Raw genomic sequence first — 25,148 nt, forward strand, 5'->3', positions numbered from 1 at the left:
TACTTAATTGATTTATAAAGGCCAATGTACCAAAAGCTTTCTTTACTACCCTATCTACCTGTGATGCCACGTTTAAGGAATTTTGTATCTGTATTCCCAGATCCCTCTGTTCTACTGCACTCCTCAGTGCCCTACCATTTACTTTGTATGTTCTACCTTGGTTTTTCCTTCCAAAGTGCAATATCTCACACTTGCCTGCATTAAACTCCATCTGCCATTTTTTAGCCCATTTTTCCAGCTGGTCCAGATCCCTCTGCAAGCTTTGAAAACCTTCCTCACTGTCCACCACACCTCCAATCTTTGCATCATCAGCATTTGCTGATCCAATTTACCACATTATCATCCAGATCATTGATATTGATGACAAATAACAATGGACCCAGCACTGATCCCTGTGCAAATGTTGAAATCATTTGAATACGATGTTTTTCGGATACCTTGGTTGGGTCTAAAAATTTCTGGGCACAGAGATCCAAGACATCTAAAATCAATGCTGTGAGAGTTGACTCACTAAGTACACAAATATCCCCAATGATCGATCACACCCGTGTTTGATGTGCAAAGTTACATAACCCTGGTATCTTGCATTTGGCTAATTCAGAGAAGGCTCATGTCATTTCAGTTTGCACCTACTTTGCTCAACAGCCAGTCCCCTCCCCATGCTGTTACACTACTTTCAAAGCTGTGCTTCTAACTGCAAACTGATTGCTGCTTGCAATTGGCATTAAGAACTGAAGATTGGTTCTTGTTTACAAAATGAATCTGAGTAAGGATATTTGTTAGAAGTCTAACTTTGTCACTAACAGTGCCGACCTTTTGAAAAGGTCATGCTGCTGTACTAGGAAACTGAGGTTAATAATAAGCTTCTCAGGCCCTGGAAAGTGAATTACCATCATAAAACGATTGATGCCACTCCAGGTATGACTCAGCAATATCCATTTGTAAAAATTTCTTCATAATTTAGCCTGTTCATTTCTTCCTGATAAAGTCAACCAACGCCTCCACTATTTCCAGTGTAACCTCATCAGTTACAGGTCATCAGGTCTGGGGGATTTATTGGCATTTGGTCATAAAATGTTCTCCAAAACTGCTGTATTTTTTGAAAAATGATCTAGTGCTATATGCTGCATAAACTCTTCTATATGTCAAATAAACTTGTCAGGCTTCCAGCTGAGTAGAAGTATCAGTTTTAACTGACATTTTGATAACAAACATTGTCATCTCTGACGAAGGTGGCTAAGTTTGTCATCGAAACATTAGTTAAAACTGACACCTTTACCCGGCTAGAAGCCCAGGATAAGTTTATTCATTCTGCATATTTTACTTGTAGACATGTTCGAGACATATGATTCTCACTGTTTCTAGGAGGTCTTCTGGTTCTTTGCAATGATTATTTGTTTATTTTTTCCTATTCTGCAATATAATGTCTTCTGTTTCAGTCTAGCGACCTAACTTTAACTTTTTACATATTTATCAAAACTTTAAAATCTCTTTTTGTATTTTTGTGCTAGATTACTGTACTCTAATATTTAATATTTCCTTTCCTTATCAATGTCTGTATTTTCCTTTGCTGCATTCTGAAATAGCCCCTATGCATATTCTTATTCTTTCTGGCTTCACGACGACTCTTTTACTTTGATGTAATAATACATCTTAAAGGATCATAGTCCTGTCTTTTGTTTTGTTCCCTAAAGGTTTTTTTTTTGTTGAAAGCTATGCACTCATGACTCAAATACTAGGTACTGCTATACTTTTTTAATGCAGATTCCCAATCTATCAAAATATTCCTTCACAGTTTTACTTGTTTAAATTTAAAATCTGTTTGAAATTGATCAAAATTGCTTTCAACTTCCGTATTAAGTTCTATGATTCTATTATCACACTTCATTAAAGGCCTATTAACTAGCACAATATGAATTAACTCTTTTTCTTTGTATGATGCAGAATTATCTCTCTTCTGATTTCTCAAAATATTGAACTACCCTCCACACTACTATTGCTACTTTGGTTTGACTAGACTGGAGGTTTATTAGAGATCTTCCATGAGTAATGTATGCCTTTGACACATGAACTTATAATTTTCTAAATTACCATCTCCTTCTTAGGCAGTGCCTCTGGATGGAGGATAACTTACCTTGGGTTCTGAACTAAAAAAAAGAAGGCTAATATAGGACCTGCAGACTTTTACACAGAAAAAGTAGGGGGTGTCTGATAGAGTTAGCAAATGTGCATTTTATAAAATGGTCCACCTCTCTACTGCTTATGAGGAGCCAGTGTGCTCTCACTACCATCCCAATTATTTATTTTCTACTTCTTTATCATGGTTAGAGATTACCAGGGTTCAGTGTGGATGCTGCATTTCTTCATGGAAACTTTTAATGTTGTACATCTTTGAATCATTGTTTTTGTCCATCTAGGAATCCCTACTCCAGAGCTCAGAACAGCACATCTCTTTTAGAAGCCTTATGTTGGGCATGGGAATGACATGGCCTGCCTGATGCAGCTGATTGAATGCAACTCACACTTCAACACTGGGGATGCTAACATGGGAGAGGACATTTATGTTGGAGTAAGCTGGCATATTTGAGGTTCTATGGATAATTCCAAGCAAAGCATTTTATTATCTTCTTCTGTTCCTCTTGAGAAACTCTGGTTATCATTTTGTGACCTTTTACTATCACCTCATCTGTCCTGTTTAACATCTAAATTTCCTCTTGCCAGAACCCTCCTCAGACGCATTCCCAACACATTATTTTAAAGATTTAGGTGATCTAGTCTAATTAATACAACAGCCATCAAAAAGAAATAGCTCTCTCCCAGTTACTCTGGTGCATCCCCCATGAACTGAAGCCCATATATCCCACACCAATCTCTGAGCCATGCATTCAGCACTCTGATCTCATTGACACTCTGCCAATTTGTACATTTACACAGTAATCTAAAAGTTATTCCATTTGTGGTTCTGTTTTTTAATTAGGATGCTTGGCATTTATATTCCTTCAGCACAACCTGATTCTTTGGCCTACCTATATTTTGGTTTACACACAAACTATTATAAATGTGTCTCCTACTCCAAATTTTTGTTTTCAGAGATGCTTTTACCTTTGCTGCTGCAACTTTTTATGTGTCCCTTATCTTTATTGTGTTCCTTTCTGGTCCCTTAATTTGAATAGCCCCAATCTACAATGCTGCTTTCACTTTGCTTGCTAACCATACGTTCTCTGCTCTCAAGAATTACATACATATCGGACAAGTGCAAAGACTGAAGCTTGTCCACTGCTACCTTCTGTATTGCCATGCATTCATTACACATAGTAACACCATCTTATCCTTCTTTTGACGCAGGGTTTCAGCCCAAATTTTTGACAATTCCTTGACTCTCACAGATGCTGTTCGACTCACTGAGATACTCCAGTAGATTGTTTGTCACTCTTAACTGAGCAGCTCTGCAGTATTTAGTCTGGGATGTGTGACAACCTCATTGATCCTTGATCAATGTCTCAGTAACCTTTCTCCTCTCTGATGGACTACAGTTTCTGAATGTTGGACATAAACTCATCAGTTCTGAACAGAATTTCAACATTGCAAATGCTAACTACAGACGTGGTGACATGGATTGCACTAGTTTCCAGTTGTTTCCAAGTACTACAGCTGCAAGTTATCATCTAGCTGATCTTAATTTCACTTAATTGAGTTTTCATTTTATTAAATATTAACAATTATTTTATTTACCATGAAGCTATGCACTTATACTTCTTACAACAACATCCGTTACTCACTGAAATTCACAGTAAATAGATACTCTCCTGCGAACACTGAATGCCAAAATAAAGTGCATCAAACTTTGTTTTGTGATCTTGTGATGTCTATCAGATTCTAATCCATACTAGACATTAGGTTGGATCATACACTTTAATGAGAGTTTGCTGTGCCCTCATGATGCTTTTCAATCAGCCAATGAAAAATTATTCATCATTCTCTTTTTCATTTCTTATTACATTTTTTAAATATCTATACACCTCATAATTTTGAATAACTTTGTCAAATCTGCCTCATTCTCCTATACTCCAGAGAATAAAGTCTGAACCTATTCAAACTTTACTTATAACTCAGATCCTCTGGTTCTGGTAGCATTCTTGTAAATCATCTCTGTACTCTATCAAACTTATTAATAACTTTTCTAAAGGTAGGTGACCAGAACTGCACACAACACTCTGAAAATGGCCTCACCAATATCTTATACAAATTCAATAGGACATCACAACTTCTGTATACTCATACTTTGATTTATGAAGTACAATGTGCCCCAAACTCTCTTTATGACCCTATCTACCTAGAAAACCACTTACATGGAATTATGGATCTGTATTTCCAGATATTTCTGTTCAACTGCATTCTTCAATGCTGTACATTGTGCAAGTCCTACCCTGGCTGGTCCTCCCAAAGTTCAAAACCTCACACATGTCTGCATTAAATTACATCTGACATTTTTTTCATGCAACCTGTCCAGTTGGTTCAGATGCACTGCAAACTTTGTTAGCCTTTGTTGCTGTCCATTACACCCCAAATCTTGGTGTCATTTGCAAATTTATTTTTCTACACTGACATCCAAATTGTAACACAGATGACAGACAGACAATAACAGACCCAGCCCGAATCCCTATGGCATATCACTAGCCACAGGCCTCCAGTCAGAGAAGCAACTACTACTCTCTGGCTTCTCCTGTAAAGCTAAATTCAAATCCAATTTACTACTTCATCCTGAATGTCAAGATTCTAAATTTCTTGACCAAGCTCCCATGCAGGACCTTGTCAAGGTCCTTAATAAGGTCAAAAGGCTGTCCACCATGCCACCAATTTTGGTGTCATCCATAAATGCCATCTACATTCTCATCCAAATAATTAACACTGTATATCTGACAGACAACAGTATTGATCCCTATAGTCATCGCAGTTTTCCAATTTGAACAACAACCATTGCTCTAGTTTCCTCCTATATTCTGAAGCCTTCGGTATTGTTAGGTTAACTTGTCACTGTAATTTGATTTAGTGTAGGCAAATGGTAGAATTAGGGGAGTTGTTGGGACTATGGAGAAAATAAAATGGGATTAGGTGAAATTAAGAGCAACGTGCATAAGGCACTGCAGAATCTTGGCAGGTCATTTAGGCAGAGACCTTTCTTCAGGATTGAAAAGGAAGGGGGAAGATGACAGAATAAACAAACATGGAGGGAGGGGAAGGAAGCTAGCTGGAAGGTGATTGGTGAGGCCAGGTGAAATTAGACTGTGTTTGATGGTTGGCATGAACTTGGTGGGGTAAATGGTCTAACAACATACAACACAAAATGCTGATGGAACACAGCAGGCCGGGCAGCATCTATAGGGAGAAGCACTGTTGACGTTTTGGGCTGAGACCCTTCGTCAGGGTAAATGGTCTGTTGCTTTGCTGTGTGGTGTAATAATAACCTGTGCAATGGTCACAGATGCTACGTGAATTGATGGAGCAGAGACTCAGGTGGTTCTTAAATAATTGTTGCATGTAGAGACTTAAGGTTACTCAGATGAGATACAAGTGCCAATTCTTTCTAGCTGGTTGTCCAAAGGGAAAGTGACAAAGTTGCTATTTATAGCAATAAATATTTATGGTATAAATATTTATAAGTTGCTATTTATGGCATCTATTATTTGATTAGAACATCTGTGCACAATTAATGTAGCACAGATCACTGTGTTTCATACAACAGCTTAGAATGACACCGAAGCATTAAAATTGAAAGGTACTTTGCAACAGGCTTAGGTATTAGTGTACTATCTTGGAAGTTACTTTCTGGTCTAATTACAGCCTGTATCTTAACCTGCTGAAAATCCCAGCCTCTATTTTGATTTTGCTTTTACATCCAAAAACAAAAACAGTTGGATGCATTCTTCCTTTGGAGTGATGTAGCATCCCGGCATTCTTTCTTCCTCTTCCCAATAATATGAGTATTAAACAACTCCTTTGAAGCATCTACTGTTTCAAGTTGTAGCTGGCAAACTGAAAATAAGTAGCCTAAGCACTAGAGGACTGAATTATAATAAAATAGCTATTGAAAATATACCAAACATTTCTAGGTTGTTGCTTTGTGGTTCTTCATACCCCACAGGAGCAAGAGAGTATAGATGATCAAAGGATTAAAGAATGTTCATATTTGGAGGAGGGCTGCTGGATTAGAACAAACTAAAGAGGGAAGGAAAAGTGAAAATTGGATGGATTTGATCACGTTGTGTGAATTATAAAATTGAGATGTTGGTAAATCAGGAGTTATTAGAAATGAGCAATTATAAGTGACATGATGAATGTATGTCAAATGAAGAGAATTTGGGATGAGAGAATAGAAAATTTGGAAGTCAGCTAGCAGGGAACTGGAAGAATAGAACCTAGAAATAATGAAAGCAAAGCTGATTCATTTTTTTGCATATTTTGGACTACAAGATGGGTAATATTACAGAGGTAGAATCAGGTAGTGTTTGGTACAGAGAGCATGGACATCTTTGAGTAACACAAAGTGCCAAAACTGTAAACTGGTTCAGATTGAGCAAACCCAGAGTGACAGGAATTGCTGGATAAGGAAAAACATCTGTGATTGAAATAATGGTTTTGCTCCTTCTGAAAATGACCTTCATAAAGACTTGGCCCATCTAGGGCAAGTTTGGTAATCTGAGGCAGAGTGTGGATTGAATGGAATGGTGGGCACAATGGCATGGACTTGTCAACACACGTGAGCATTAAGCCATGGTTTTTGATATCGTTGTTGATGTGAATTATGTGGAAGATGAATAGGAGATCAAGGATGGATTCTGCCAGAACTTATATTCTGAAGTGTTTTAAAGAGGGCTAGTTAGTAATTTTGTTTTATAAACAAAAGCACATGACAGTCTGTATTTTTCCCTTCCAAAATGTAATATTTAACTACTCAATGATGAATTTCAACAAGTCAACTTTGCAATCTTGGAAGGACAGAACAGATTAAAATGCTTAATAAAAACAGAACAATATATATTATGAAACATAATATTCTTGCAGAAAATAACAAATAGTGATAAACTTACAGAAATTCACTAATAATAGAAACAAAATTTAGACCCAATTTCACATTCCTGCAATTATTTTTTTTTAATGCATTTTATTGGGCAGCTGCTTCATTAAGTGTTGGAATCATTGAGGTTGTTGCTCTCCAGTCAGACAAGAAACAGTTACATTTAACTTTTCTTCATACAAGTGCCTCCAACATACAATTAAAAACAACATCTTGTGGGGACATTATATCTTGTATTTTTATAGAATTATGATTATTTAACATCATTAGAAATTACTCTGTCCCATAAGGTAACTAAGCATCTGTTCACATATAATATCAGAAATGCTCTAATTTTTTCAATCTTTGTCTTTCAGGATTACAAACCTTAATTGATCTGTTCCAGTCCGGTATCTTGAGACTCGAGCCATTGACAAAGGGACCGATAAGGCATCGAACCAGCGCTTCTCATATTTTGGTTCATTAGCAGAAGGTGAAGAAGGTGATGATGGAGCCTGCGTAGAATAAATGAGACTCATCAGAAACACAGCTTAATCCAGAAATACTGTAGTATTGCATTTTAGCAAGATATTTCACATTATTAGTGATCCAATGTTCTAAAATAACATTAATGATTTTTGTCTCAGCCACCTGAAGGGAGTAATTTCTGGCTACTATAACAAACAATTTAGAAATATGTTCTGACTCATCTTCAAAAAGATATAAGCTTTCATTTTAATATGTCATATAACATGTGTTAGAGGTATATTTATGAGAAGCATAAACGGGATAGTCAGATTTGATTCCTGTTGTGGGGTAACAAAAGCAAAATTCAAGTTGCAAGGAAGGAGTTAAATTGAGGATTTGAGGGATAAGTTAAGACTAGATTATTGCGACCTAGGTTGAATGAAATTCCTTGTTTGAATGAAGCCCACAGAGAAATCAGTTTACATGGTAAATAATAAATGCAACAAATAAATACAGTGATGAATGCAAAACAGCAGGATGGTTTAGAGTGAAACAAGACATTTTCAAGCAACAATAACTGAATAACTACAAGTTTCTTTTTACACAGAGAGTGTTGTTGATATTTGGAATTTACTGCCCGAAGAAGTAGTGGAGTCAGATACATTTAAGAGACATTTAAAAGAGTACTTGAATAGGCAAGTGGCATGATATGAATCAAGTGCATGCAAACAGGTTTAGTGAGGATGGGCATTGACAGGGAGACCAAGAAGCCTGTCTCTGTGCTGTAAAAGTCTTTGACTCTATTGTTCATCAACTTGCAGATGGCCATCATAATCCGTAAACTGACTGGTTTAATCCAACTAAGCATATTCATATGATACTTGTTACCTCTTCAAGTGCAATGCTGGAAGATATTTAACAACTGAGAAATAAAACAAAAGGAACACCCATTAGGTATGCACTATTAGTGGCAATATTCTTCCTAAATCACATTCAAAGACAAGTTTATTGTAATAGGCAAAAGTATATGTGTGCACAGGTGCAATGAAACACTTATTACAACTACATCAGGGGTACGTCGCTTCACATAAGCAGCATTCACAAACAAAGATAAATTAAATATAAATTATGTATTTTTACAAGCAAAAAAGACAATTAGAGTTAAACAGGAACAAAGTCCATACATGTGAAAAGTTATCACAGTGCATATTCTGTTACTAAACAATAGTAGGGTCATGTTGGTTAGTTCAAGAATTGAATCACTGAAGAGCAGTTAATGCTCTTGAAAATGGTGTTGTAGGACTTCAGGTTTCTATACCTGCCGACTGCTTATAGCAGCAAAAAGATGTTGGGATCTTTGATGACGGATGCCCTCCTCCTGAGACAATACCTCCTGTAGATATTACTGATGGTGGGGAGGGATTTGACTGAGGCCAATCAGTAAGCAAGAGTAAGAGGAGAGCTAACATTTTTAATTGGGTTCGCACTCAAGATTGAAAGGCAGTGCTTTGCAACAGTCTTTCGGATTTGACTGAGCCCAGTCACTGAGTGGGAACAAGAGAAGAGAGTTATGTTTTCACTTAGGTTCACATTCATGATCAAAAAGGCAGCGCTTTGCGGCAGTTTTTTGGATTTAGCTGAGCACAATCAGTGAGCGGGATTCATTAGAAAGAAGGTTAAAAAGCAAGGCAGAGTCAAGTAGAGCGGCCATTGTTGGAGAACTCATTGTGAGAGGACCAGTGTTAGAGTGGAGAGGCTTTGGGCCATCAGGCTTTGACTCATCAGATTTGGATGAGGTAGGAATCTGGAAGGTTCCTTTTGCTTCTTCATTCTTCACCTTATGGTGTAGTGGGAATAGCTCCAGGAGTTGTGTTTTGTTCTGTGTGTGAGATATGGGAATTCTGGGAGACTTCCAGCCTCCTGAATAACCACATCTACATGAGGTTCACCGAGCTGCCGCTCCTCAGAGAACATGTTGAGGGACTGGAGCTGCAGCTTGATGACTCATACAGGAGACTGAGGTTCAAGGAGGCAGTCACCCCTAGGCCCAAGGTGTAGGAGGCAGGTAACTGGGTGACTGTCAGGAGGAGGAAAGAAAATGGGCAGCCAGTGCAGAGTACGCCTTTGCCACCCTTAAAAGTAAGAAGACTACTGGGTCTTTGGCACTGAGTCTGGCACCGTGGCACAGAAAAGAAGAGAGATGAAGAAAGCTGCAGTGATGATAAGTGATTCGATAGTCAGAGGAATAGAGATTAATTTCTGTGGGACCTATAGAGACACCCAGATGGTCTGTTGCCTCCAGCACGTCTTAGATCGGGTGCACGACGTTCTAAGGTGGGGGGGGGGGGGGAGGGTGAGTAGCCAGATGTTTTGGTACATATTGGCACCAATGATATAGAAATCAAAGGTGAGGAGGTCCTGAAGGAAGATGTTATGGAGCTAGGTAGAAAGCTGAAAAACAGGACTTCCAGGGTAGTAATTTCTGATTTACTCCTTGTGTCACATGCCAGTCAGTGTAAGAATAGGACGGCATTGCAGATGAATGCGTGACTGAGGAGGTGGTGCAGGCGGTAGAGTTTCAAAGTTATGGGACATTGGGATTACTTCTGGAAAAGGTACGACCTGTACAAAAAGGAATGGGTTACACTCAAGTCCAGGGGGAAACAATACCCCTGCAGGAAGGTTTGCTGGAACAATTTGGGAGGGTTGAAACTAATCTGGCAGTGGGTTAGGAACCAGAGTGATAGGGCTGAGTGTTAACTGGTTTACAAATAAGATGCAGTGTGTAGTGAGACTGTTAGCAAGGAAAGGTTGATGATCGGACAAAATTGCAATTAATGGGATGAGTTGTAATGTAAACAGCAGACAAAATTGAAAAGGATGAATACAGGACTGAAGGTGTTATATTTGAATACACCTGGAACATCATCGGGGACACAAGTCACCCCAACTATAAACTGCTTCAGCTGCTTCCATCTGGCAAATGGCACCACAGTATTAAATCCAGGACCAACAAGCCATGGGACAGTTTCTTTCTACAAGTCATTAGACTTATAAATTCACATGTCTGTATATTGCAACGGAATCATACCACAAAGATTTTTACTCCCTCAAGATGTAAGATTTAAATTAATTCTAATTTATTCACCTGAACCCTTGTGAAATTGCCAAAACTATTTAAGAAAATTATATAGGTTATTCCTCCAAGAGTATCACTAATTCTTTGCCGTTGGGTCAGCAAGATTTTCAGGAGAACACTTATGGAGTTATGGCTATGGAAAGAGCTTGTTTGGATTAGTCTCCCATTCCTTGAAGCTATGAATCATGAACTTGGTGGGAAGAAAGTATGATTCAGTGAGTTTAGTTTGCTCTAAGTCAGATAATTGAATAATGAAGGGAAGATGTGGGCCTCCAATGGACTATAAAGAAACAGACTTCATTGTTGATGTTTAAAGTTTAACATAGGTGGACAATAAGGTGCAAGATCAAAATGAGGTAGATTGTGAAGTCAAGAGTCCATCTTATCGTATGAGGGAATTATTCAACATTCTTCAATAGTCTTATATTTCACTCGACAGTTTGTATAATCTGGGTATAGTAGCTATTGATACAAATGAGAACCAATCTACTTACAAGTATAAACTACAAACTATAACCATTTTTGAAATTAAAATCAGTATTAAGAGAGAGCTCACTGCTAGCTTGCAGCAGAAGGCTGCTTTGGAGCCATGGCTTGAAATCTGACATGACCTTGAGACATTCTCATATGCACTGGCCAAACATACAAAAAATCAGAATCAGATTTAATATCACTGGCATATCTCAGGAAATTTATTAACATTACAGCAGCAGTACAATGAAGTATGTGGTAAATGAATATAGAGAAAAAACTGAATTACATTAAGTATATGTATGTCTATTAAATAGTTAAGTTAAAACAGGTAGTGCAAAAAAACAGAAATAACGAAGTAGTGAGGTAGTGTTCATGGGTTCCAATATCCATTTAGAAATTGGATGGCAGAGGATTAGAAGCTGTCCCTGAATTGCAGACTATGTGTCTTCAGGATTCTGTATCTCCAGGGTGGTGGGGATCCTTAATGATAGACATTGCCTTCCTAAGGCACCACTCCTTGAGGCTAGTCTTCCTGTGGCCCATTCAAAGTCACAAGAGATGAGGTGGCAGATGTCGTGTTGAAGGATATGTTGACGGAAGGCATCAAGATAATTTTTCAAAGCATATTGAAAAGAATATATCAAGGGAATGATATTGTTTTAATCTAGTAAGAATGAAATGGTGTAAGGACCATTAACAGTCATGTAGTCAAGGAATTATCTGGGGAAGAGTTATAATATGATGGAATTTTATATTTTGTTTGAGAATTTAGATAAGAACAAATGCCAATTTTAACATAATTGAAAAGTTCTTCAGGGACAGGTAGGCAAAAACAGATTGACAAACTGTATTAAAAAGACATGATGGAAGATTAAAAAGCAAACATTAAAAAATCATAATTCCAAAGGGAATAAAAAGCTCAAAAGAAAGCTGCTTTACCAGCTTCTTAGAATTGTTGAGACAACATCTAGAAAAGCAAGTACAGTTTTAGTCATGTCTCTAAAAGAATATTCTTGCCTTAGATGGAGAACAATGAAGCTACACTGGACTAATTATTGAGGTCAATTCTTTCTCCAAAAAGGATAGCCTTGAGCAAAATTCTCATAAGTCTAAAAGGACTAGCGATGATGACATTGAAATATAACATTTGGACAGTTCCTTTAATTGAAGTGTGTCGAACTGAATGTCAAAGTTCCATGAGAGGGAGTAGCAAGTTAGGATAAAGCAAAGAAGAAATTAATTATTCCAGAGGAATTTGAATCTTTGAAAATTCAGTACTGAGGCCATGGATACTCAATTGCTGAGTATGTTCAAATCAGAGATAATTTCATTTTTAATTAATCAAGGGGCATTGAAATACAGGGAGATGGGAAAGGTGAACTTAGTTAGCTTCTGTTTTTTCTCATGATCTGAACTATGAACTGACTCGTCCAATCAATAATTCTTGTATTCCTAGTGATCAAAACAAATAAAAGCAGGGTTACACCAGTGTAGATAGATTTTCATTGTTAATTAAAAGAAATAGTCTGTTCGCAATGCATAATATCGACGCTGCTAATTAGCAGATAAGATGCTTCTTTTTTTTCAGTTGGACAACCACATGTCATAACTGATTATTGGACTCACATTTCATTGGGTTCCATTTGTCATATTGGAATTGAATCCTTTTTTTTTCCCTTGAAGGTAATTTAACTTTAATTTAAAGCTTGATGCTGGCACTGCTTGCTTGCCTGTATGAGTTTATCTTCTGGAGCAGTAGATCAACAGTCCTCAAGGGATCTGACTGCCACTTCACTTTCTGATAATCTTGCTGCTTGTACCTGCTCCAGGCACTGCAAAGCACCAGGTATGCTGCAAGAAAATTGTTATAGAAGACAGGATGATCCCCTGTTGCAAGCAAACACACTGCAACAGTACATTCTCTGCTTTTGATTTTGTTTGATGGATTTCTTTATATGCTAGCTGCAAGTCTAAAGATAGAATCAGCCAGCTATCGCCATATCAATTTGAGTATTTATTGGGACATGAATCCAAAATAAGTTGCTGCAGAAAATATTGCTTTTTTATTTATTAAGGCACTTACATTCAATTCTTTTTCACTTCTCACTTATTGAGCTTTTAACTTAATGCGTGTGTTATAACAAATAATATTTTGGATTTAACTCCCTCTTCACAAATGCATCAAGAAAAGACAGTGCTGGAGAAAGAGCCATTCCAGAGATGTGGCTCCTCAGCTTGATTCATCCTTATCAAGGGAGCTTTGCTCAGTTGTTCGTCCTTCAACAAATAAAGAAATCAACAGTTGTCAGAAAGGTAGCGAGGTATGATACATTCTGAATGAAACTGAATATTATCTGAGACCGGTATGAAAGGACTCCTGGGAAGGAAGTAGGCAGGATTTGAATATAGCCAAGACTTCTGGAATCTGAATTTTTTATTCCATATGTGACAAATTGCTTGAAGTTTGCAATAAAGGGCTGTGTTTCTGTGTAACACACAAAGTGCTGGAGGAACTCAGCAGGCCAGGCAGCATCTATGGAAAAGAGTATAGTTGATGTTTCAGACTTGCTGCATAGCACAACCGGTGGAGCTTCACTGAGCCAGCGATGCACCTTGCCGCCACACTGGAGGGGGATGCCCTGCGGACCCTCGACGACCTAATGCTGTCGCAGCAGCATGTCTACAGGGCCCTCGTAGTGGCGCTGGAGCAGCATTTCAAGCAGAAGCCATTGGCGGAAGCATTGAGGGAAGAACTGTGCAGCAGACAGCTCAGTATGGGAGAAAGTCTGGGGACGTTTCCAGCAGATCCCTGCCACTGTGCTTGGCATGGCTACCTCCAGTTCCCTCACACGGCCCAGGAAGAGCTTGCCCTCCATGCCTTTGTAAAGGCACTGACCCTGGAGCGTTTTCGGCAGCATGTTCGTTTGATGTCACCATCATTGCTGAACAATGCGCTATCTGAGGCAGAGACAGCAGGAACAATTTTAGCCCCACAAGGCGTTCCAGAATCACCCCTCACACTGCGAGCCTGGGCTTGTGTCATTGAGGCGGAGGAAGAAACTGATGAGGAGGAGCCATTCCGACCCTGCTGTGGGCCATGAAATGATCTCCGCTACCGGTGTGGTGAGGCAGGCCACTTGGCCTGGGATTGCCCTGCACTGGTATCATACCTCAGACTTGTACATGGACTATGCGGTGGAAAGCAACAGATGCCGTGCATTGGTGGATATGGGGTCAACCATCATTATCATCCATCCCAGTGTCCTCCCCAACATGGACCAGCCATCCCCTCCTGGGTGAATCTGCTCGCTGTGTAGCTGCTTGTGGTGCATAGTGGGGAGATCATCGCTGGCTGTCAGCTGAAGCAATGCTAATGTCACTTGCCCATGGGTCAGCTGTGTTGCGATGCCCACTACGAGGTGTGCTGCATTGCCGCAGACTGCAGTGAGACCGGCGATGGCGGCTGGTGTCTCTGCTTGGATTTGGTATATCGAGTACGGTTGCCAGAAGGCAGTTGAGCTGCACTGGGACCAGCTGGCACCATGTCGTCCCTTGGCCAACACTAAACCAGTGAGGCTGAAAGAAGGAAGATGCCTGCCTCTTGCCTCACACTAACAGGGCCTCCTGTGGAGGAAGCTCCTGAACCAGCACCCCCACCACCCCAGATGGCAGTCCCACCAGGACTTTTGAACTTTGTTATGGGCTCTGGGGTAGCCGGGAACAACTGACCCCTTGGGTGGGAGCAGTATGACACTCTGGGAGGGCATGGTCAACAGCCCGCCCCTGCATTTCTAATGACTGGCACTTTCATTGTTCTTGTGCTGAAATGCTTTTGTGGGATTATGGTGGGAAATTCCTGTTCATTTATTGTAAAATTTTAGCTTGAGTTATATAGTTATTCGCTTGTGTATTTGTGGGTCATCCTAACTGTAACCAGGGTGTGTGATGATCACCTCCCCTGTCTGCGTGTTGCTTGTTGGGTTCACTCTCTGAGTCATGGTGTCCAGTCTGTTTTGTATTTGTCACATTAAAACAGTTGTTGAGTTTAACAAGCTTCCCCATCTGCATTTTAGACCAAATGCTTGCCACAATATTCTAGCCCTCTCAAAATAAATCCCAACATTACATTTGCCTTCCTTACCACTGACACAGCCTGCAAGTCAACCTTTAGGGAATCCTGTACAAGAACCCATAAGTCCCTTTGCATCTTTGATTTTTGATTCTTTTCCCCATTTATAAAATTGTCCACGCCTTTATTCCTTCTACCAATGTGCATGACCATACACTACACTGTATTCCATATGCCATTTTTTGCCCATTCCCCCAATCTGTCTCTGCCCTTCCTGCTTCCTCAACACTACCTCCACCTTGACCAATTTCACATCATCCACAAACTTTGTCACAAAGTCATCAATTCCAACATTCAAATCATTGAATATAATGTGAAAAGGAGCAGTCCCAACACCAATCCTTGCAGAACACCACTAGTCAACAGCCAACCAGAAAAGGCCCCCAATATTCTCACTTCTGCCTCCTCAATTGACTATTGATAGAATAGTCAACTATTCTATCCATGGAAGTATCTTTCCTACAATACCATGGGCTCATATCTTGGTAGCAGGCTCATGTGCAGCCCCTTGTCAAAGGCATTCTGCAAATCCAACTGAACAACATGCCTTTATCTATTCTGCCTATTATTTCCTCAAAGAATTCCAACAGGTACGTATATCAGGTAATATACTAACTGTGATTAATGTGTTCTTTGTTTAGTCAGCTCAGGGTATTTGTATATGCATCTTCAAATGAAGGAGTCATTAGAACTAGCACAAATGTAGCACAGAAAGAAAAACAAAAGGCTATTAATGGTAACAGCATAGAAATTAAAGTAACATTTATCATTTTCTAAGCAAGCCAATCTCTGTAATGACAAAGGGAGACCACAGATCTGACAAATCTTAGGGGTCTCTCTCTCTCTCTCTCTCTTTCCTTATACTGACTTTGGCCTATTTTATCATGTGCCTCAGAAGTACCACTAAACCTCATCCATCATAATAGACTAAATTTTCCCAACCACTGAAGTCAAGCTAACTAGCCGATAATTTCCTGCATCGATGCATACATATACCTAAGCATTCAGGCTTATAATATCACTGAATTTTTCAAAGTACTGACAAAGAGAATGAAAATAACCAAATAAGGCTACGGTTGTAGCACACTGTAAACAGCAATAGGACAAAATCAAGACTAGTGGAGCTCTCCTTAATTCTTTTAATATCTGACTAGGATGAAAAGGCCTCTGACCTTTTTCATCTACTGGTATTATTTATGATTTCAATGAAGTATTTTGTTCAAATATCTGTTTTAAAATTATATTTATGCTTAACGCTCTGTACTTGCATCATGTGTGTATACTAATACTTTGCGCAATTCCCCAGACTTTTCTGCAAACTGTTCAGACAGGATGTGTGCCATTTTTATTAATCCCAGATGCAGTACTTTTTATTTGTCTGCATTGACTTCCATCTGCTGTGTACTTTAGAACTTGGTTTGCTATTTCTGAGCTTCCTTCTTCAAAGCTACCAATCCTTTTATCTGAAAATGGGAACACTGCGCTAAGTATCTAAATCCAGGTGATCAATTTTAATTCAAAACAGAGATCAATGAAGGAGCTACTATTAAGATGACCAGATAAACATTTTCAGTGCATCTTGATATTTTTCTTTTAACTAATTCATTAACTAATTATATTATTTCTGTCTTCCATTACATTTCTAACTCTTGTTCAGGTTTACACTGAATTACAAATATAAATATTGGTCCACGCATACTCACCCTAATTCAAACCCATTCCTTTTTGCTATGGTATATTGAAAGAAAATGCTAGTGAAATTGTCTGAATTGAACAATCTGACCAGAAGATTAATAGAGCAAACACGAGGAAGTCTGCAGAAGCTGGAAATTCAAACAACACACACAAAAATGCTGGTGGAACACAGCAAGCCAGGCAGCATCTATAGGGAGAAGCACTATCGACACTTCGGGCCAAGACCCTTCGTCAGGACTAACTGAAAGGAAAGATAATAAGAGATTTGAAAGTAGTGGGGGAAGGAGGAAATGCGAAATGATAGGAGAAGACCGGAGGGGGTGGGATGAAGCTGAGAGCTGGAAAGGTGATTGGTGAAAGTGATACCGAGCTGGAGAAGGGAAAGGATCATGGGATGGGAGGCCTCGGGAGAAAGAGGGGGGGGAGCACCAGAGGGAGATGGAGAACAGGCAAACAACTAAATATGTCAGGGATGGGGTAAGAAGGGGAGAAGGGGCATTAACGGAAGTTAGAGAAGTTAATGTTCATGCCATCAGGTTGGAGGCTACCCAGCCTTGGTGTTGTTTCTCCAACCTGAGTTTGGATTCATTTTGACAATAGAGGAGGCCATGGACAGACATATCAGAATGGGAATGGGATGTGGAATTAAAATGTGTGGCCACTGGGAGATCCTGCTTCCTCTGGCGGACTGAGCATAGGTGTTCAGTGAAATGGTCTCCCAGTCTGCGTCGGGTCTCACCAATACATAAAAGGCCACACCGGGAGCACTGGACGCAGTATACCACACCAGCCAACTCACAGGTGAAATGTCACCTCACCTGGAAGGACTGTATGGGGCCTTGAATGGTGGTGAGGGAGCAATTGCAAGGGCAGGTGTAGCACTTGTTCTGCTTACAAAGATAAGTGCCAGGAGGGAGTTCGGTGGGAAGGGATGGGGGGTATGAGTGGACAAGGGAGTCGCGTAGGGAGCGATCCCTGCGGAAAGAAGAAAGGGGGGGGGGGGAGGGAAAAATGTGCTTGGTAGTGGGATCCCGTTGGAGGTGGCAGAAGTTATGGAGAATTATACATTGGACCTGGAGGCTGGTGGGGTGGTAGGTGAGGACAAGTGGAACCCTATCCCAAGTGGGGTGGCAGGCGGATGAGGTGAGGGCAGATGTGCGGGAAATGGGAGAGATGCATTTGAGAGCAGAGTTGATGGTGGAAGAAGGGAAGACCCTTTGTTTAAAAAAGGAAGACATCTCCTTCGTCCTGGAATGAAAAACATCCTGAGAGCAGATGCGGTGGAAACGAAGGAATTGTAAGGAGGGGATAGCATTTTTGCAAGAGACAGGTGGGAAGAGGAATAGTCCAGGTAGCTGTGAGAGTCTGTAGGCTTATAGTAGATATCAGTAGATAAGCCATCTCCAGAGATGGAGACAGAAAGATCAAGAAAGGGGAGGGAGGTGTCGCAAATGGACCAGGTAAATTTGAGGGCAGGGTGAAAGTTGGAGGCAATGTTAATAAGTCAACGAGCTCAGCATGCATGCAGGAGGCAGCGCCAATGCAGTCGTCGATGTAGCAAAGGAAAAGAGGGGGATGGATACCCGTATAGACTTGGAACATGGATTGTTCCACAAAGCCAACAAAAAGGCAAGCATAACTGGGACCCATACGGGTGCCCATGGCTACACCCTTGGTTTGGAGGAAGTGGGAGGAGCCAAAGGAGAAATTATTCAAAGTAAGAACTAATTCTGCTAGACGGAGGAGAGTGGCGGTAGAGGGGAATTGGTTAGGTCTGGAATCCAAAAAGAAGCGAAGAGTTTCGAGACCGTCCTGGTGGAGGATGGAGGTATATAGGGACTGGATGTTCATGGTGAAAATAAGGCGGTGGGGGCCAGGGAACTTAAAATCATTGAAAAAAATTCAAAGCGTGAGAAGTGTCACGAACATAGGTGGGAAGAGATTGAACAAGGGGGGATAAGACAGTGTCAAGGTATGCAGAAATGAGTTCAGTGGGGCAGGAGCAAGCTGAGACAATAGGTCTACCTGGACAGGCAGGTTTGTGGATCTTGCGTAGGAGGTAGAAACAGGAAGTGCGGGGTGTGGGAACTATGAGGTTGATGGCAGTGGATGGGAGATCCCCAGAGCTGATAAGGTTGGTGATGATTAATGCCCCTCCTCCCCTTCTTACCCCATCCTTGACATACTTAGTTGTTTGCCTGTTCTCCATCTCCCTCTGGGGCTTCCCCCCCCCCTTCTTTCTTCCGAGGCCTCCCATCCCATGATCCTTTCCCTTCTCCAGCTCTGGATCACTTTCGCCAATCAGCTTTCCAGCTCTTAGCTTCATCCCACCCCCTCCGGTCTTCTCCTATCATTTTGCATTTCCCCCTCCCGCTACTACTTTCAAATCTCTTACTAAATTTCCTTTCAGTTAGTCCTGATGAAGGGTCTCGGCCTGAAACGTCGACAGTGCTTCTCCTTATAGATGCTGCCTGGCCTGCTGTGTTCCACTAGCATTTTGTGTGTGTTGTCAGAAGATTAATATCTAGTTTTTTGTATTCAGTAATCTTTATAGAGCTCAAGAACACAGGTAATTTGCTAGCTACTTTTGTTATGTCCTACTATGCTCATGAATTGTAAGGCCTACCTCATATACAATTGCCAAGTTATAAAGTAACTATATTATCAAAATAGATATGTCTATATATGTTACCCTGAGCTCAGTGTTGGAGTGAGTGAAATTATATACTCTGGTTCAACAGCCTGATGGTTGAAGGGTAATTACTGTTACTGAGCCTGGTGGTATGGGTCCTCAGGCTCCTGTGCTTTCTTCCTGATGGTAGCAGTGAGATGAGAGCATGGCCTGAATGGTGGGTGGTGGATGGTTGGTCCTTGATGATGGATACTGCCTTCCTACAAAAGCACTCCTTGTAGAAGTGCTCAATGTTGGGGAGTACTATAACTATGATGGACTGAATCTAGTGATGCACTCTCCACTGTGCATCTATAGAAATTTGTCAAAGTTCTAGATGACATGCCGTATCTATGCAAACTTCTGAAAGAGTAGAGGTACTGCCGTATCTTCTTTGTGATAGTCCTACTGTAGTCAATAGCTTTCTTCTCCACTCTTTAAAAGCATGCTTAGAGTCCATGCTTAAGGTTTGACTCTTCCCAAACCTTAAGTCAAAAACATCACATTACATTTCTTGATATGAACTTCCATCAGCCCTTACTGATATTCTGTACAATTAGATCATATCCAATCCCAACTTAGTCTATTAATTATTCTATCCAGTCATTGTACTAAACCAATTGCCACAGTGATTAAAAATATGTCATTGGGAGAATCTCCAGCTGAAAGAAATAGCCTCTGGGCACCTACACTGTCAATTACTCTCAGAATCTTAGATATCTTACTGAGAGGACATTTCATTCCCATAAACTCCAACAAATTTAGGCCTGATTTTTTCTCAGCCTCTGCTTATAGAACAGTGCCTTCAGGGTGGTAATGACCAGGATGCATGGTAGCTGAGCAGTTAGCATAACACTGTTATAGCACCAGCAACTGGCTTTCAGTTCTGACAGTATCTCTAAGGAATTTGAAGGCTCTCCACATGACCTTGTGGGTTTCCACTGAATACTCCAGTTCCTCCCACATTCCAAAGACATATAGGTTAGCAGGTTAATTGGTCACATAGGTGTAATTGGATGACACGGCTTCATTGGGCTTGAAGGGCCGTTAACATGCTGCATCTCGAAATAAACAATAAATAATTATATAAATCTTAGTACTGACTTCTAAATACATCTATTTTCCAATAAAGAGAACCAAAGAGCAAACGGCATCCCCACTGTGATGGGATCAATGCATCACAGCAAAAAATCTCCTTGCAACAAATGGCATTATGTTATTTACCTTCTCAATTTCTTTGTCCACCCACACTTTCTCCTCTGTCAATTGTATCTCACTGTTTAACAGACATACTGTTTTGTTATTTTCCTATCATAGGGCAAAATTCCACATTTACTTATTGTTATGAATGTGCCGCAACTCTGAGGGGCCGAAGGGTACAAAATCACCCCCTCCTTTTTGAGAATCGCAAGATTGCTATTAATTTGGGTCTGGGACCCAGGAAATGAGAGAAAATCCACAAGGTTTGGAATGTGTCCTGGCCTCAGTGAAACCAAACCATTGATAACGGCTATTGTCTCTTGGAGACAGAATTGTGTATTGAGTACTGTACTATTCATTGAAGCCCCCTCAGAGTGGGCTGGTTGAGGGATTGCATCATCCCAACCTGATTGACATCTGAGACCCCGTGAGTAAGGATAAAAGAGGGTATGGGGAACTACCCCTTGAGACGCACCAGGAGAAACGCTAGAAATCCCGTGACAGCGTTTAATAGCGACAGCCGGTGGGGGGCTCATGTGTGTCCTTCCCTTGCCTGGGATTGGCGGGCTCACCACGGAAGAACGGCTTAGCTAAAGAAGAGGCCACAAGTGAACGGCCTCACCAACGAGACTCCGACGGATCGAAATCATAAAAGGAATTGGCAAGTTTTTCTCCCAAAACTCTCCCTCTCTCCAACCATTGCAACCCAGCGGTCCCCAAAGGCTGCAGCCTGCATGAACTGAGTGACTTTTATATTTCCATCAGACAATACATTATCCCCTAGACAACAATAAAGCTTATTTCTTATTGATTATTATTATACCCGCACTTTTAGATTTAGTATTGACGACGTATATTATCTGTATATTTGTATTGATATTATTTTTGTGTATTTTTACTAATAAATACTGTTAAAAATAGTACCATCAGACTTCAATGGACCTCTCTATCTTTGCTAGTAGGTGACCCAGTTACAGGGTTCGTAACACCATATAAGCTCCATTAGCCACAGTCTTGCCCATTTGCATAACCTGCATTTAAAAGTAGAAATTTGCCTCGCAGAAAGCTATATGCTAGATCTTTACCAAACTCCAGAAACAGATGTCAAGTATAATGAAGCTAATTTTATAACCACATATACTCTTAAAATTACGGCTCTCTTGATTGCTTGGGTCTCATCAGTATTTCATGAAACAGCTCAACCTCACTTTGCAAAGAGCTCTCATTGCAGAAGGAAGGAAAAAAAGATACTAAAGCCAAACAAAAGGATGAAACTGAAAAAAGGTAGCTGCTAAATATTGCATTACATCTGGTACATGAGGTATTAATTCAAATTAGAGCCCCAGAGTGCACAGCTGCTCCATTTCAAAGCTGTGTTTTAAAATAAAGCGCTTAAATCAACCCACTGCCTCAAAGATGCCTCAAATCTTAATACATTCTGTGTCATTGCACATAATTAATCTAAATGTTTTTCATAACATTCACAACACATTCATGGAAGTAATGTCTAGGATATAACACTACTTATTATGCTACTGAATTGTGTTTGATATCTGGGACCCAGTTAAAACTTCTCTGTGATTTTCTCCTCCCTAAAGGAAAGGAGGCACCACCTGAATATGGAGCTTTTCCTAGTACAGGCAGCAAAATCCTCCTAGCAAGAATCTGCAGACTATAGATATTTTGCAGCAATACCCTGCAATATATTGGCACTGTAACTGTCTAATCTAAGAGAGACACACAAAATTCTGGGGTGCCTTAGCAGGTCATGCAGCATCTACGGAAAAGAGCACAGTCGACGTTTCGGCTGAGACCCTTCATCAGGATGGGAGAAAAAAAGATGAGGAATCAGAGGAAGAAGGTAGAGGGAGGGGAAGAAGAAGCACAAGGTGATAGGTGAAACCTGGAGGGGGAGGGAGGAGTGAAGTAAAGAACTGGGAAATTGATTGATGAATGAGCTACAGGACTGGGGAAGGGGGAATCTGATGGGAGAGGACAAAAGGCCACGGAAGAAAGAAAAGGGAAAAGAACGCCAGAAAGAAGTGATGGATAGGTTAGGAGATAAGGTGAGAGAGGAAAAGGGAATGGGAAATGGTGAAGGGGAGGGCATTATCAGAAGTTTGAGAAATCAATGATCATGCCATCAGGTTGGAGGCTACTCAGACAGAATGTAAGGTGTTGCCTCATTGTAACAGTAGGGGAAGCCATGGATAGACATATTGGAATATATGCAAATGGAATTAAAATGGGTGACCTCTGGACGATCCCATTGTTTCTGGTGGACGGAGTGTAGATGCTTGGAGAAGTGGTTTCCCAATCTATGTTGGATATCACCAATAAACAGGAGGCCATACAGGGAACACCAGATACAGTAGATGACCCCAAGAGACTCATAGGTTAAGTGTCACATCACCTGGAAGGACTGTTTGGGGCCCTGAATGGTTCTTTCTTCCAAGGCCTTCTGTCCTCTCCTGTCAGATTTTCCCCTGAATCTCTTTCACCAATCAACTTCCCAGCTCTTTACTTCATCCCTACCCCTTCAGGTATCACCCATCACCTTGTGTTTCTCTCTCTCCTCCCCTACCCTTTAAATGTACTGCTCAGCTTTCTTTTTCTCCAGTATTACCAAAGGGTCTTGGCCCAAAATGTCAACTGTACATTTTTCCCATAGATGCTGCCTGGCCTGCTGAATTCCTCTAGCATTTTGTGTGTGTGTGTTGTTTTTATTTTCAGTATCTGCAGATCTTCTCTTGTTTGTAACTGTCTAGTCTAACCCATTTTCTCTGCTGGTGCTTATTAGCCAAAGTCAACTTATTCCATGTTCAACTCCTCCAGCATTTTGTGTGTGTTGCTTGGATTTCCAGCACCTGCTGATTGTCCATGCTCAATGCTAATCTGATTTGAAGGCTTTTTAAGCAACAGTGAGGTTTCAGAATCACTACTTTCAGCATTTTGAGCAAGCTAAGAAAACATTTTCAAAACTCGAACACAAAGTCTCTGAAAACTAATATGGGCATTTAGGGGAGATACAGCCATTGCACCTGGTTTCCACCTTAGTTATCATATGAGTGACTGAGTGCCAGCAGATCCATTCATCTACGACAAATGTGTAGATATTGGAAATGAAATCCACTATTCTTATTCTTAGATCTAGCAGAGTGCTTTGCATCAACGTATCGGGCAGAACTTTCTCTTCAGTCATATGTGTAACTACAAGTAGGCAGAACAGGTTGAGATCACGGGGCTTAACGACTGTGAGAGAAACAGCTGGAATACAGAAAGAAAGAGTTGCAAATACACAGAAGGTCAGGCAGTAGAAGTGGTTCGAGAAACAGAATTACAGTTTCAAGTCAATGAACTCTTATCAAAATTCGTGGACATTATCTGCTCTTTCATTTGAAATGTATATCAATCTTTCTACTCTCTCTCCCTCTCTCATATAACAATGTAAAAAGTGACGTTGTGATTCTAACAGCTGCTCAAAGAAATAATCAATTTCCTGACTCTTTCCTGGAAGCGAATGAACTTCATAAATGTTCGAAGACCTTTCTCTTTCTGTTACCTATAGTTTCCTGATTTCCTCTACACATTCAGTTAAATTTGACAGACAGACAGACAGACATACTTTATTGATCCCGAGGGAAATTGGGTTTCGTTACAGCCGCACCAACCTAGAATAGCGTAGAAATATAGCAATATAAAATGGCTGAGTGGTGTCTATTTATCACACCTTTTCAGGCATGACGGATTCAAAAGCATTCATTATTCTGATTATATTACTGATATAATGCATTAAGATGTCCCTATCAAAAGCATTGCCTTAATTTTAACATTATTTCTTGGTTCCTATTGTTTCTTTGATCTTAGCAATTTCTTCATCAAACCTAAGAAAGAATGCAACCAAATTAAGTTGCCAGCTCTGAAATTCTGAGCCTCCACAGGAAGCTCCTTTTTAAAAAAATTGTGGCATATGGTAAGATGAGGAGTGAAAACAAAACCAGTTCAAGAAAGCTGCAGGCAGGACCGGGAAACTAGACAGATGTGAAAAAGATTTCTAAAGGCAATTGAACCTTTCACACAAAAGACCTTGAGAGAGAATAGGAAATTACTTTCATATAATCTAAACATGAGCTCAGAAAAACTCAAATATTAATACAATCTGAAAATCCACCAGAGATTTTCCCTTTAATCATATGCTAAAAAAATTTGAATATTTTCATTTTCAGAAAAATGGGGAAGAAATACTTGTGCAATGTATCACAAGATAAATGCAGAGAATGATGAAGAGAAAGCCATTAGAGTCAACTAATGTGTCTCC

At 40.2% G+C, this 25,148-nt stretch overlaps 1 protein-coding gene across 1 annotated transcript in view; it reads right to left on the reverse strand.

The window, feature by feature from the left end:
• sntg2 (syntrophin, gamma 2) overlaps positions 1–25,148 on the reverse strand; it is a 260,468-nt gene that overhangs the window by 107,175 nt on the left and 128,145 nt on the right. The window contains exon 9 of the mRNA XM_059983452.1: positions 7,442–7,569. Within this exon, the coding sequence (XP_059839435.1) occupies positions 7,442–7,569 (128 nt within the window). The remainder of the gene's footprint in view (positions 1–7,441; positions 7,570–25,148) is intronic.

The sequence above is a fragment of the Hypanus sabinus genome, chromosome 10 (assembly GCF_030144855.1).
Source record: "Hypanus sabinus isolate sHypSab1 chromosome 10, sHypSab1.hap1, whole genome shotgun sequence".
Taxonomy (NCBI): Eukaryota; Metazoa; Chordata; class Chondrichthyes; order Myliobatiformes; family Dasyatidae; genus Hypanus; species Hypanus sabinus.